Source organism: Acinonyx jubatus, chromosome E2, assembly GCF_027475565.1.
Source record: "Acinonyx jubatus isolate Ajub_Pintada_27869175 chromosome E2, VMU_Ajub_asm_v1.0, whole genome shotgun sequence".
NCBI classification, from domain to species: Eukaryota; Metazoa; Chordata; class Mammalia; order Carnivora; family Felidae; genus Acinonyx; species Acinonyx jubatus.
The window spans coordinates 30,037,864-30,050,773 of NC_069396.1; the positions used below are offsets into that span (position 1 = coordinate 30,037,864).

Here is a 12,910-nt window from a genome sequence, read left to right on the forward strand (position 1 = left end):
AGGCCTACGATAGAGTATGGTAGCAGCCAGGCACTCGATAAATATTTGCTGAATCAATGCGTGACTGACAGCTTGCTCACGCTAACTATAACCACCGTTTATTACGTGCCGGAGTCCATTAACACACACACACACACTCCCCCAACACCTACCAGGCAGGGACGGCTTCCCTCTGAAGAGATATTTGTGGGTGTAACACAGCCTGCATTTGAGCCTTCGCAAAGTGAAGGCCTTTAAGGTGACACATCTTTTTGAAAAGTCCCTGGGAACCAGAGTGCAGACTGTCTAAGGAGAGAAATGAATGCTATGGTGTTCCTTAGAAATCGGTATCCCACGAACAGCTCACAAATGTGACTCGCCAGAACCGGAAGGGTAAGTTTTACAACAAGGGATCATTTTATGATGAAGATCCAGAAAAGGACGTTTTCGATCTTTCTCTCGACTGCAGGATCGTATTTTGGTTCTACTGAGTGTTGTTGAATACGCAGGATTATGGGAGTTATGGTACCTTTCCCCCAAGACATTTTCAGAGCTCCACTTAGGGAAACAGTTCTGGTCTCTCCTTCCACTGAGAACACAAGCTCCAGGGGACAAATACTCACAACAGTGCTGTTCCCTGCTGCCTTTCCAGGACCCGGAACAGTGCCCGACAAAGAGCAAGCCCTATTTAATAAGTACTTGTTGAGTAAATAAATGAATCAATCGATGCTTTCTCGAAAAGTTTAAGAAGCACTGCCTGTAAGAAGTAAGTCAGCAACCGATCACGGTCAGGGTCCGCCAGGAGGAGAGCTCATACCGAAGCCTATGTGTTGATTTTACAAATAAAATGCGCAGAAGTCAATTGGCTTTTGTCTCCCATAAAACTGTTCAAATGATGACAGTAACAGTGGTAATAACATCAACAACACTGGCCTCCTTAAGATAAGTTGCTGTATCTGGGAAAAAAGGTAACCCTATCTCTAGACGCATTTAATCCTCACTCTAAATTTACACAATGCTTCAATTCCTACACATTTATGAGGAGGTTTTATGGAGTTACTGGGTTTTATGGAGCAATCGGGTTCAGATACACACAGGACATTCTTCTGCTAAGGGCCACGGAAAGCAGAGATTGCAATTATTAAAGAAGGGACAGATGCACTAGAAGGGAAAGGCATAGATGTCAGCTAGCGGGCTAGTGCCTCCCTGTTTCTCCCTGGAAGCTCCTTCGTTTATTCCGCCCCAACCCTGCCGACCAAGTCAGCCGGTTGCAGGAGACGGCTACGGAACCGCAGATCCCACAACTTCTAGTTCCCGACGAACTCAGCCAGAAGCAGCAGCCCCCCTCCCTAACGCGAGCGACAGTGGCTGACACGTCCAAAGGACTCCGTCACGTGCCGGCTCAGAAGAGAATTATATCAGCCTCATCTCATAGCCCGTCCTCGGGGCTGGTGGCGCCACTTCTGGTGACCAGAGTTCCCGAGGGCGCCACACAAATTCTGGCCCAGATGTCAGGTCACCAAGGCTGATGCTGGTCACTGTGCGCTGATATCATTAAAGCCACAGCAGGATATTAGCAGGTAGCCTGCGACTGACTGGAGCAGGTAAGATTCGAACGGGAAGCCGCGTTTAGACTCAGCTCTGCCCCTCCCGGCCTGAAAGCCATCCTCCCGTCCAGAGGAATGACTCTAGGGAGGCCTCTCCCCTCTCCCCCAGTCCTAGTTCACTTCCGGGCATGGCAAGGGATCAGCAATGGGTGCCTCAGGGACGAGACCGCGTCTTTTCGTCCTGGTCCCAGCTCAATTCCATGGTGTTCACTTCTGGACTCCTCCTCAAGTGGCCGAATCAGCCTGTGCACAGAGTGTCCTTCCTCCCTCAGGACGGAAGCAGGGGGCAGGGTGCAGTCTTGGGGCTCCAATGCCAAAGAACCACATTAGCGGAGATCTCCTACATCCAACCTTAAGGTTTCCAACCTCTGGCGAGATCAGATGAATATGTACCCCACCCCCACCCCGAAAAAAAAAATCCCAACAGGCCAGCATCCCCAGTGGTCATCCCTCTTCAAAATTAGGAAGGAAGGCAAAGTACTTATACATACAGGGATGGGTTGAGAGGAAAGCTATTCTATTCAGCCAGCCACCTAACAGATCTGAATGCCAGGCGACAGGGTCCCTGCTTGCACAGGGCATGGTTCTCACGGAGGAGACAGCTTAATGTTACGGTGATCCGGGTGGCAGGTTTTACAGCTGGTGAACAGGCAGATCCCCTGCCCTCACGAAGTTCACATTCCGGCAGCCGAAACAAAATGTAAACACAGAGTCAAGTAATTATATGGTACATGTCAGGTGATTCCTTTCCATAAGCTTCCCCCAAACTGGACGTGGCCTTGCAGCAGAGTCCATGGCTAAGTCATCTTCCAGGATCCTGCGACGAAAGAAGGAAAATCTGCACGCGATGGTGTTCCTACTAACCTGCCCTCCCCTGCATGAAGCTATCCATTATTTCAAAACTGAAACTCTACGGGACTCCTCTTAGTATTTCCCACGGCACTTCGCAGAGTTATTTGCACATAACAAACATTCAGTAAATAAGAGTTCGTTGCTAAACTGGACTGGGCCAACTTGTTGGTTTTGCATATAATCCAGGCCCGCCAGGAGGCAAAAGCAGAGACCACATATCCACGGAGAAAACCTTAACGTGCTAGTCTTAGGACTAGCGCTGGTCCCCAGAAATAATTGACACAAACTAGTTTATTTGTTGCACCCAGATCAGAGCTCTGAAGCTGACTGGCTTAGAAAAGGTTAGAACTACTAGATCTTAGAGCCCTAAGAAGATGTCCAGAGTGGATCTGTCCTGGAGGTAGGTGGTGATGGTGACAGTTACGGCGAATGGAAGGCGGTCAACAGTAAGATGGTTCTCTTGTCCAGAAAAAGGGCTAACTTGGCAATAGCATGAGCTGGCGAAGCCCAATACAGGGAAGACACGTATAGAGAGCCATCTCGGTCCAGAGAGCTCATTTTAACTGGGAGGAACTGGTTCTAAAAGCTTTTCTAAGAAAGTGCCATAAACATTTTTAAAACTGCTCTCAGCACCGTCTTAAGGCTCCTTGGACCCAAATGAAGTCGTCTACTGTGGGACCTCGGAAACTCCTGTTTGAGCCCAGAATGGAGGCGCTCTAAGGAGACAGAGCTTCTAGTTCATCAGGTTACATTCCTACCCGGTGTGCAATGCTCAGCGAAGCTGTAAGGAAAGAAATGTAAGAGAATGGGCTAACGACTAAGTAGGGGATCTCCCAAAACACAGAAGCTGGGCCACAGGCAGATAAACAAAGCCCTACCCACGGGAATGGGGAAATAGACACAAGTGTATTCTCATGCCAGCTTCACAGTGGCACTCCATTCCTGCAATAAGCCAAATACCCCTCACGGGCTCGTGAGTTCTCTCCCATTTGAGGGGGGTAAGTGCTTAAGTCAGCCATGTGTTTAAATCTCCTAATAAAAACCTAATGGTCTTAAGCACATGAAAAGATGTTCTGCATCATGCATCATCAGGGAAATGCAAATCAAAACCACGACCACAGCACGAGGATATCTATAATATAAAAAAAAAAAAAAAAAAAAAGAGGAAAAGAAATGCTGGTGAGGTTGTGGAAAAGCCACAGGAATACACAATGATGCAGCAGATGTGGAAACCAGTCTGGCAACTCCCCAAAAAGTCAAACACAGAGTTACTGTACAACTTGGCCGTGCTATTCCTGGATTTACACTCAATGGAACACTCAGTGGAACAGAAAAGATGCCACTCAAAAACCCACACACAAATGTACACAGCAGTGTTATTCAGAGCTGCCAAGCAGTGTGGAAACAACCCAAGTGTCCACCAACCAATGAGTGGAAAGACAAAATGGGGTCTCTCCATGCGGTGGAATATTACTTGGCAATAAACAGGAACAGGTACTGATATGGTACAACATGGAGCAACTTTGAAAGCATTATGCTAAGTGAAAGAAGCCAGATACGAAAGGCCACATATTGTAGGCCTCCATTTACACGAAATGTCGGCAACAGGCAAATCCACAGAGACAGAGAGTAGGTTAATGATTGCCGGGGACTTCGGGGAGAAGGGGGAATTGAGAGTGGCTGTTAACAGGCCCAGGGGTTCATTCATAATGGAAATGCTCTGGAATTGGATAATGGTGATGGCTGCACAATCTTGTGAATATACTAAAAAAAAAAACCAAAAAAACCCCCACCTAATTGTACACTTCAAAATGATTAATTTTACATTCACGTGAAATTTTATATTCTGTGAATTATATCTCAGTTGGAAAAAAAAAAACAAAACCCTAATGGCCTGGCTCTCGTCTTATGTTTTTGTCTTTGCATCTTACTCAGCAAAAATTTAAAGGCACTGTTTCAAAGTCAGGGAGCACAGTTAATTCTACAAGTGTTCCTCACCTCCCTGTGTTAGCCTTCACCTAGCTCTTGGCTTACTATGAATCCCCACAGACAGACACGGTCGAGTCAAACCTAAGATGGGACACACTGATTTGGATAATGTTTAGAAGCTTTGGGTTTCTATTTTCAATATAATTATTGTTTAGGTGAGACTTGTATATGTAGGCCGTGTCGTTCAACATAAGAGGAGTTTTTTCAACAGTACAGCAATTCTAGTCTTCAAAGACATCTACCGTGAAATACTCTCCTGAGTGGGTCAGAGCCAACTTGCCCCTCCGTTGTGGTATCGATGGCTCCACCGCCATCCTTTTCACGGCCCCTTTCTGGGAACCTGCTAGAACCTCATCCCCGGGTCCATTCTTAAACTGGCTGCCGAACACGTTCCCTCCTGCACAGCAGCTCAGGCAATATTCTGTGCACGGCAGGTATACAAAACATACAAAAATGATGACGAAATAAATTCATTCTTTTTTCAGAACACACAGTCACAGGCTGGGTCCGCTGTCTCCGTGAACGAGAGCACAGAGCTTTGTGCACCCCAACGTCACTGGCCAGAAACCAGGACATTCTATGTTCACAGGGAGTTGGGAGACAGGTTTAAGTAGATTATTCTTATCAATTCACAGTAAGAGAACATACGTGTGACACGCCCATTATTGGCAATAATTAGCATCGCTTTGATGGTTCTTAGAACGAGGAATCAAGAAAGGAACACACCTATCTACTCAATTAACGTTATGTGCTTTCCGCTTCCTCTTACAGAAAAAAAAAACAAAAAAACAAAACCTGCAAAGTTGTGGTAACGAGAAAACAGTGTCGGAGAGCCACAAGTATATTCAGCATCCAAAAATGCATAACATTCAGTGGCCAGAGGCTGAAGTGGATCACATTTTTTTTTTTTTGAGGACGTTTGCTCTAACACCTGATTTACGCACGTCCTCTCAACTGAGCAAGCAAGCTGAAATAAAATATCTGATTCTCATTCCGACATGTTCAAGGCAAAGGAAGCCCATTCCTTTCCTTCAGCGGACTTACAGATAATTACTCCACAGTAAGCATGCCCTCAAAATTCTCACCAGTCTAGGAAAGGCGCTGGGGATTTGCGGAACATAAACAAAGGCACTGATTTTTTGCTATATTTTATGTAGAAAAACAAGCCGGGCACGGACACGGAACTGTACCTTTTCTTCAGCGCACTTTTCAAATGATAATTTCTTCCACTGTCACCATTAAATCTTAATCCATTCCAGCTCCTTGCATGGGTCATTGAGTCTATATGTACTGCTGTTATTTTAAAATGTTTCCCCTTGGTAGGGAAAGAGGGGGAGAAAAGATGTTGAGAGCCAGATGGGCCCCTTCACAGTTCATTTATCAAACCTAATACGCGGGGCTCCACCCTCCCCTCACTCACTATTGCGGTTAAACTTCCATATAATTTGGTAATCATTTTCATTATCAGAGAGTGACCCGAAAGCAGCCTATCCTGGGACACCCAGTCCCTGCAGCTGCTCTTTTCCTGCCTTTTCCTACAGTAGACCCTAAGAACCTCAGAGTTTATTAGCTGCAGACCGACCTTTGGGCTGCGGAGGTCAAGAAGGGGTCAGATCAGAGGGCTTGCCCAGTTCTTTAAAAGCTATAACAAGCTGTCCATCAGGCAGAGTGGACTGTATAAACAAAGCCAAATCTTCAGAAATTCTGTACCGCTTCTGTTAACACTTACCCTGCATTCACACAGCTTCTCCCGATGTACTTTGGATCATTCAGCTCGGGGGAAGTGAGCAGACAGCCCTAATAAGCCTATTTGGAGAGGGTTGTTTATGGGATTACCGAGCTTCGGGAAGGAAACCCGCAGCATTCAGATGTGCCTCTGGAATCGCAGGGTTGTATGACACTGTGACAAACTCGGTTACCCCGAGTCATGCAGAATTGACACTTTTCCTCAAAAAGCTAAATCACAGGGAACATATGCTTTCAGTTTAAGAGACTTCAGGGAGTCCCAAACAATGGCTCAGCTCCTGGCCGGGGAGAGATACAAATATTTTAAAACCTAGTTACAAGTTCTGCTTAAAAATATTCTTCCTAATATCGTTATTGCAAAGGAACCGGCGGAAGGCGGGGGCGGGGGGGGGGGAGGGGGGGCGCGGCGGCGAAGGCGGGGGGGGGGGGGGGGGGGGGGGAGAACCTTTATTACAATAGACTTCTCCTAAACTCATTGCCAGCTGTAGCGTCGTCGCCGATCTACATTTCTTGGAAGTTGTACTATTCATCACGCATTCTCTAACGTGCAATATAAGGTAATTAGAGTCATCTGTATTTAACTTTCGGAGGAAAAAATTTCTATTATCTAATCTCACTGATCCCCTGATAGCTTTGATGAAAGCAAAATACGGTAACCTATTGCCTGGCCTTTAGCGAGCGCTAATTCTTTTCTGTCAAAGTGCATTTTTCCTCGTGTAATTCCAAAGTACACAATGGGCCGATGTCTACGACCCAGCCGGCTCGGTTAGCACGGCAGTGGATGCTCTGTGACTTTCACCATCACCGGCCTGATGGCGACTCAGGGCAGTGCCCGATTCCAGACGGCCAGAGGAAGCTTTGATGAGGAAAAGAGAGGCGTATGGTAACAGTCTGTTTATACAGATCATATGGATGAGTCTTTTAGATAGGTCACTGGGATGGGAAACATCAAATGGGGGCGGAGAAGGGGTGGGGGGGGAAGGATTATGGTTATTTAATACTCTGAAGACACTTTTCCTTCTGAGCTCTCAAGACGTGACCCTCTTGAAATTTTCTTTCAGGTGTTTAGTTTGAAGGAGGTCTGCACAGTGTCAGCCACTAAGCTCTTTCTTTTCTCCTCCCCTACCACAAAGGACTTGAGAATTTTTGTTTCAGATGCTAGACTACATCAACTTCAACACTGGCTCCAGCTCCTGATTAAACTGTTAGCAGTAAGGGCCAGAAATGCTGAAACCAGACTCCTCTTAAACAGGCCATCTTGGCCTTGTTGTCTGATGATTTGGTGTACTAGGAAATTATTGTTAACAAACCGAATGCACTCAGCAGAAGACATCCAGCCTCAACATTTGGTCTCTGAGCTGCGCTGTCTTTGGAGGGATGGGGGCGGGGGGGGGGGGTGGGAGAGAGGTTACAGGGAAATTCTTTCTTTCTTTCTTTTGCTTTCCTTCCTTCCTTCCTTCCTTCCTTCCTTCCTTCCCTTTCTTTCCTTCTTTCTTTCTTTCTCTTTTCTTTTTTCTTTTCTTTTCTTTCTTTCCTATTTAGTAAGAATCACCAGGGAGGGGGGAAATGTATATAAGGCTAAACAGGGAAACACAGCTCAGATGTCCCTGCATGGATATTCCCAGTATTTAATAAAAAATGCATACTTTAATGAATATATGTGCTTAAAGTGGAGTACAAGCAGAGTTAAATTGGAGATCATTTAATTACTGTTGCTGAAACTGTCGTTTACTCTTATCAGACCATACTACAAAAGAGAGGGGAGAGGGAGAATAACAGGGCGAATTTTAAAATTATTGTTTTAGCGCAAGTGTGAATTTAGAGATCATGCACGTACTTGGGGAACAGCTTTCCAACAGCTGAGATGGACAGTTCATGGTCTTTACTGTCTCCTTTCTTGGAAAGTGCTCATCTGCAGCGTTGTTCAGACAAACCTATTTTTACGATAACTGCTACTAGTAAAGCCATATATTATTACAAATTCTGTTGCATGGACTCATTTGGAGAACTCCCAGGCACATAGGATTTTTCAGTATCAAATAAGACTCCGAGACAAAAATACAGCATGATCTCCCGGATTCCTCTCTCTGTTGCTGAGAGACAGACGGTAAGCCAACCATTTTTACCAACTGCAGATCTAAAAGGGTAACCCTGACATTTGGGGAACTGGTTCCAGCCTTCCACCCATCAAGTCTTTTTCAAAGCAGAGCAGGAGATTAGAGTCTGTAGTATGCAAGCATCAATTCTGTAAAAACTGATAATGTGTAGGAACTTTCTCCCGGTAACTGCTTTCTAACCCAAAGGTAGGTCCACGGGCAAAGAAAGTAGGTTGAAGCCACCACAATTCCTACTTGGCCAATTCTAAAACTGGGGTTGATAAACAGACCACTTTCAAGCGATCTGCCTCTCACGGAGAGATGTGAGAGCACTGTGTGAATTTCCCAGTGCTAAATCGCAATGTTGGTCTTTTAGACTGTTGATTACATGGGTGCTTCTATTCAGCAGCAGGGACTTCTATTATATTCTGCTCAAGATGCAAACATTTATGCTAAATGTTGCACTCAGGGATAAATGATATATACCTACAGATGACATCATGGCTCATACCCAATTAGTGTAGGTACCATGTGCGGGAGAGCTAACTTTGGCTGAAAGCATCTGCACCTTGCTTATGGTTCATGGCTCCCCAAATGGCAGGGATGAGGCCAGTGGTAGAAGGAAGGGCTTAGCCAAACACAGCTCTTGGTGTTCAGGGACCACAAATCCCATTTCAGAAGCAGAACTGACCTGGCATGCCACTCCCTCCTCAGATTCTGGCGGGTGGTGAGCGAGGCAAGAATGGCAGTCAAGATTTCGTTCCTTTGTTCCACGGGGACCCCCTCTCTTCTAACTTCACGAAGCACAGCATTTGTCTAGAAGAAATGGTCCAAAAAAGAGGAAAAGTGAAAAATTAATAATAAAAAAGCCCATAAGCAAATAAGGACAGTAAATCAATGGCTTTTTTATTACAGTCCCCCTGCTAACAAATCAATACAGTAAATGATGGTCAAAAATGGCCAGCGTATATTTTGTATTTAATCAATGTACCAAGCACATAAGGTAAACTCCAAAAGCCCCATTGCCTTAAGTAACACATTGAGATACTGTGTGTTCTCACTCAATTTCCTCAGTGCACCAAAGGTCTTTTGCCTGGGAACGGCCTCCCATGAGCTATTATTAGAAATGATTTTCACGTGCACTTCACTGTGAGTTGTTTGTTTTGCCTTTTAAAAAAGAGCAGTCTCTGACTTTCGCTCTCTGTTTCCTGCCACCCAGCTGAGGATTTCTGCACTGCCACTCGTATTTGAATCATTAATTTCTATTTCCAGCCTGCCAGCAAATTTTTCTTTTCTTCTTTCTTTTTTTTTTTCTGGTTCACTCGTTTTCCTTGCTTGCTGCAAATCAAGATCTTGCAAAGAAAGAAACAATAAAAGCACAAAAATCAAATTCATTCTCGATGAATCTTTCCAGCTTTAAAAATCCACTACATGTTTCAAATACCGTGTACAGGGATTCTTGGGCACAGCAGACTTATAATTTGAGGAAGAATCGTTTATTCTACAGTCATGGCTATGGCCCTTAAAAGAAATTAGGCTCACAGGTGAGTAGAAAAACACTCAAGCCTCTACCTAGTGTTAGAAATGTTGGGTGTTGCTTTTGGAAACAGTTGAAGTCCAGGGCTCCTGGGTGGCTCAGTCAGTTGAGCATCTGACTTTGGCTCAGGTCATGATCTCATGGTTTGTGGGTTTGAGCCCTGCGTCGGGCTCTGTGCTGATAGCTCGGAGCCTGGAGCCTGCTTCGGATTCAGTGTCTCCCTCTCTCTCTGCCCCCCCATCCCACTCATCCTCTGCTTCTCTCTCAAAAATAAACATTAAAAAAAAATTAAAAAACATAAAAGAAATATTTGAAGCCTTGGCACATCACTCTAAGAAGGGGCATTACATCAAAACTCCAATTTGAAAGTGTTGCTTCAATTTGATCTACAACTCACTCTTGTATGCGGGTTTTATATGCGTGTATTTTAAACATGCAAACTCATGTAACATTATAGAAAACAATTAAGAAAACAAAAGAGTATTCTACTGGCAACTGAAATTTGAGTGAGCGAATGCCTGGTGAGTTTTAATGAGAGAATTTTTCATCACACGTACTTCTCTTCACGTAACTGGAGTAGAAATCTTGAGAATTTATAAATGTTTTTCATTTAAAGTTAGTGTGGCTTCTTTGGAGATGTTGTAACCAAAGCAACTGCTAAAAGGAATGAGACTATGACCTTCTTTGTACTAGTCTCTCCGTGCATATTCCTTATCTAACTGATGCCAATGCCTTCATTTACTTAGAAAGCATGCTCACGGTTTTGTCCTGTAACTTGAAATACCACTTCCTTGCTCGTCTACAGCGATTCACAGCGTGTACTGAATGCCTTCTGACAACCTTGAGAAGAGGTGTAGTGAACATTTGTTGTGTGGTTGGCTTCTCTCCAGGCCCGGTCCCCCTCTTCCTGTGACAACACAAATCTTCTCTTGGGGGAGTCTTGTATTGCATGCAGTCTTAGAGGGACTTGCCAGTGAAAGTGTCCCACTCTCTCCCATGAAGGATGTGGCCCAGGCCAACCTGGTTCGCTTTTCCGGGACTTCAGACACTTAAGAAGGAGGACAAAGAGAGGGGAAAAATTTGGAGGCGGTTTATCAATTGCCTTAGTTCCTACCACCCATGGTCCTCGAAGTATTCCTGGTTTCCTGAACTTTCTGAGTAGAGATCATTCTTCTTCTTTTGAGACCTTGAGTTATCCACTCTCCTTTCAACCAAGTTCCATTTTGCTCAAATTCACCAGAATCCGTTTCTGTTGCTTACAATCAAAAAGCCTCACGGATACACACAGATAAGACAGGAGCGAGTAACTCCACTGTGAAAGGATCCAAGATCACGTGACTAGCCCTCGCCACGAAAACGACCCTGATCTCGGCCTCCTGGGTCCAGAGTTACATCTACAACATCAGATGATATACCCAGTTGGAAACTCTGTGAGCGTTGACGGCAATGACAATTTCAGCCTTCGGGCACAGGGAGAAATGCTCATTTTTACTAGGCGCTTCTCCTACATGAAGCCCAGGCTCCAAGTGGCTAAAGCGGGAGCTGAAAATTCAAATACCTACCAGAGCCAGAGAGGTAACGTGAATGAATTAATCAAGATTACCTGACGAGAGCATATGCTCTGTGCAAAAGGGCAGTCCCTTTTCAGCAACAGCCAACTCGCCCATTCAGAGAGGCTGTTGCCGTGGTGCCAGACGCAGGAATTTTCAAAATGAGAAATCTGTTTTGATTTTTTTAATGTGAAAGCTTCTGATTTTTAAGTGTTGGAAACTTTTTTTTTTTAACTATTTATGTATTTATTTATTTATTTATTTTTATTAAATCTTTTTTTAATGTTTGTTTATTTTTGAGACAGAGAGAGAGAAACAGAGCACGAGCGGGGAAGAGGCAGACAGAAAAAGGGAGACGTAGACTCCGAAGCAGGCTCCAGGCTCTGAGCTGTCAGCACAGAGCCCGACGAAGGGGCTTGAAGTAACAAAACGCGAGATCATGACCTGAGCCAAAGTCAGACGCTCAAGTGACTGAGCCACCCAGGCGTCCCCTCTCTTTTGACTTTTTAAATGCCGTGTGGCCAAACAAGAAACGCCAACAGCTGTATGGAACTCAGCTGCTAATTTGTGACCTCTGATGTAAAAGATGCCTAATTTCAGAGAGGTCCTGGCATCGGTGAGTATTCTGACAACAGCATTCCTTCTTGGTTGTGCTGCCCCACCTCGTGTACTTAAAGTTGGAAGGAACCTCAAACAGTCCCCAAGCTTATCATTATGTCTGCAGATCCATATTATTTTACCAAAGTAATAAGCAAAATGTTTCAAACAGAAGACAAGGTACACATCTAACTTGACTCCAAAGACATAAATAAAATTAATCTTCTATGTGACTGCATTCAAATAACTTTTTTAAAAAGTCATTTATCTCTTCTTTGCCTTTTGTGTCATTTAAATTTTATCCAGAAGCCCTTGTTTTCCCTGATCAGCCTCTAAGAGGCGAAAGGAGGAAGGATTTAAGAAAATAAGTTTCACGGGGGCTGGACCCTGTCGGTTTACTTCACTACCTCACCCCAGTGCTTGTCTAATGATTTTTAATAAATATTTGTCAAGTCGGGAAATAAAGAAGGAGCTGGAAAACAAGTACTGCAAAAACAAAGAGCGGGAGAAGGCTGTCTTTTAAGGCTTTACTATTATATAAACTTATAAACTCATCAAATAAATCAAGAGACAGTTACGTGCTTTACCAAGGAGCTCTCTTCACTTGACAAAAGGATTCACTTCAAGGTCTATTTAAATAAATAGCACCCCCCCGTGTAGAGTCTCCCCAAAATTCAGCCATCCTAGCACAGTCCCATGATTCTTGCCACATTTGAGTGTAAGGTACACAATATTTGGTATTTTTATTTCCAATGACCCGTACTTTAAAGTACAAAATAAATTCGCTTCAAAAGAAAAATGGAAAACCTGTGGTACTCGGCATCAATGAAGAGATACCCATAAAAAGAACATACTAAAAACAAAGCCACATGTCGATTTCATTCTAGATAGAAGTTGCTTTGCTGAAGGCTCTGAGAAGGAAGCCTGCTGTGCCGTAAATGACGTCATTAACGAGTG

General features: G+C 44.4%; 1 protein-coding gene across 5 annotated transcripts in view; it reads right to left on the reverse strand.

Annotated features, from left to right (window-relative positions):
- FTO (FTO alpha-ketoglutarate dependent dioxygenase) overlaps nt 1-12,910 on the reverse strand; it is a 387,711-nt gene that overhangs the window by 147,689 nt on the left and 227,112 nt on the right. For 4 of the 5 annotated variants that reach the window (XR_008293906.1, XM_027044481.2, XM_027044479.2 and 1 more), the window contains exon 8: nt 8,961-9,085. Coding sequence is in view for 4 of the 5 variants with exons in the window: in XM_027044481.2 (XP_026900282.1) it covers nt 8,961-9,085 (125 nt within the window). In the remaining variant the exon portion in view is untranslated. Of the gene's footprint in view, nt 1-7,650; nt 8,108-8,960; nt 9,086-12,910 lie in introns of those variants that run through there. The other variant, XM_053211363.1, reaches the window with a different exon arrangement.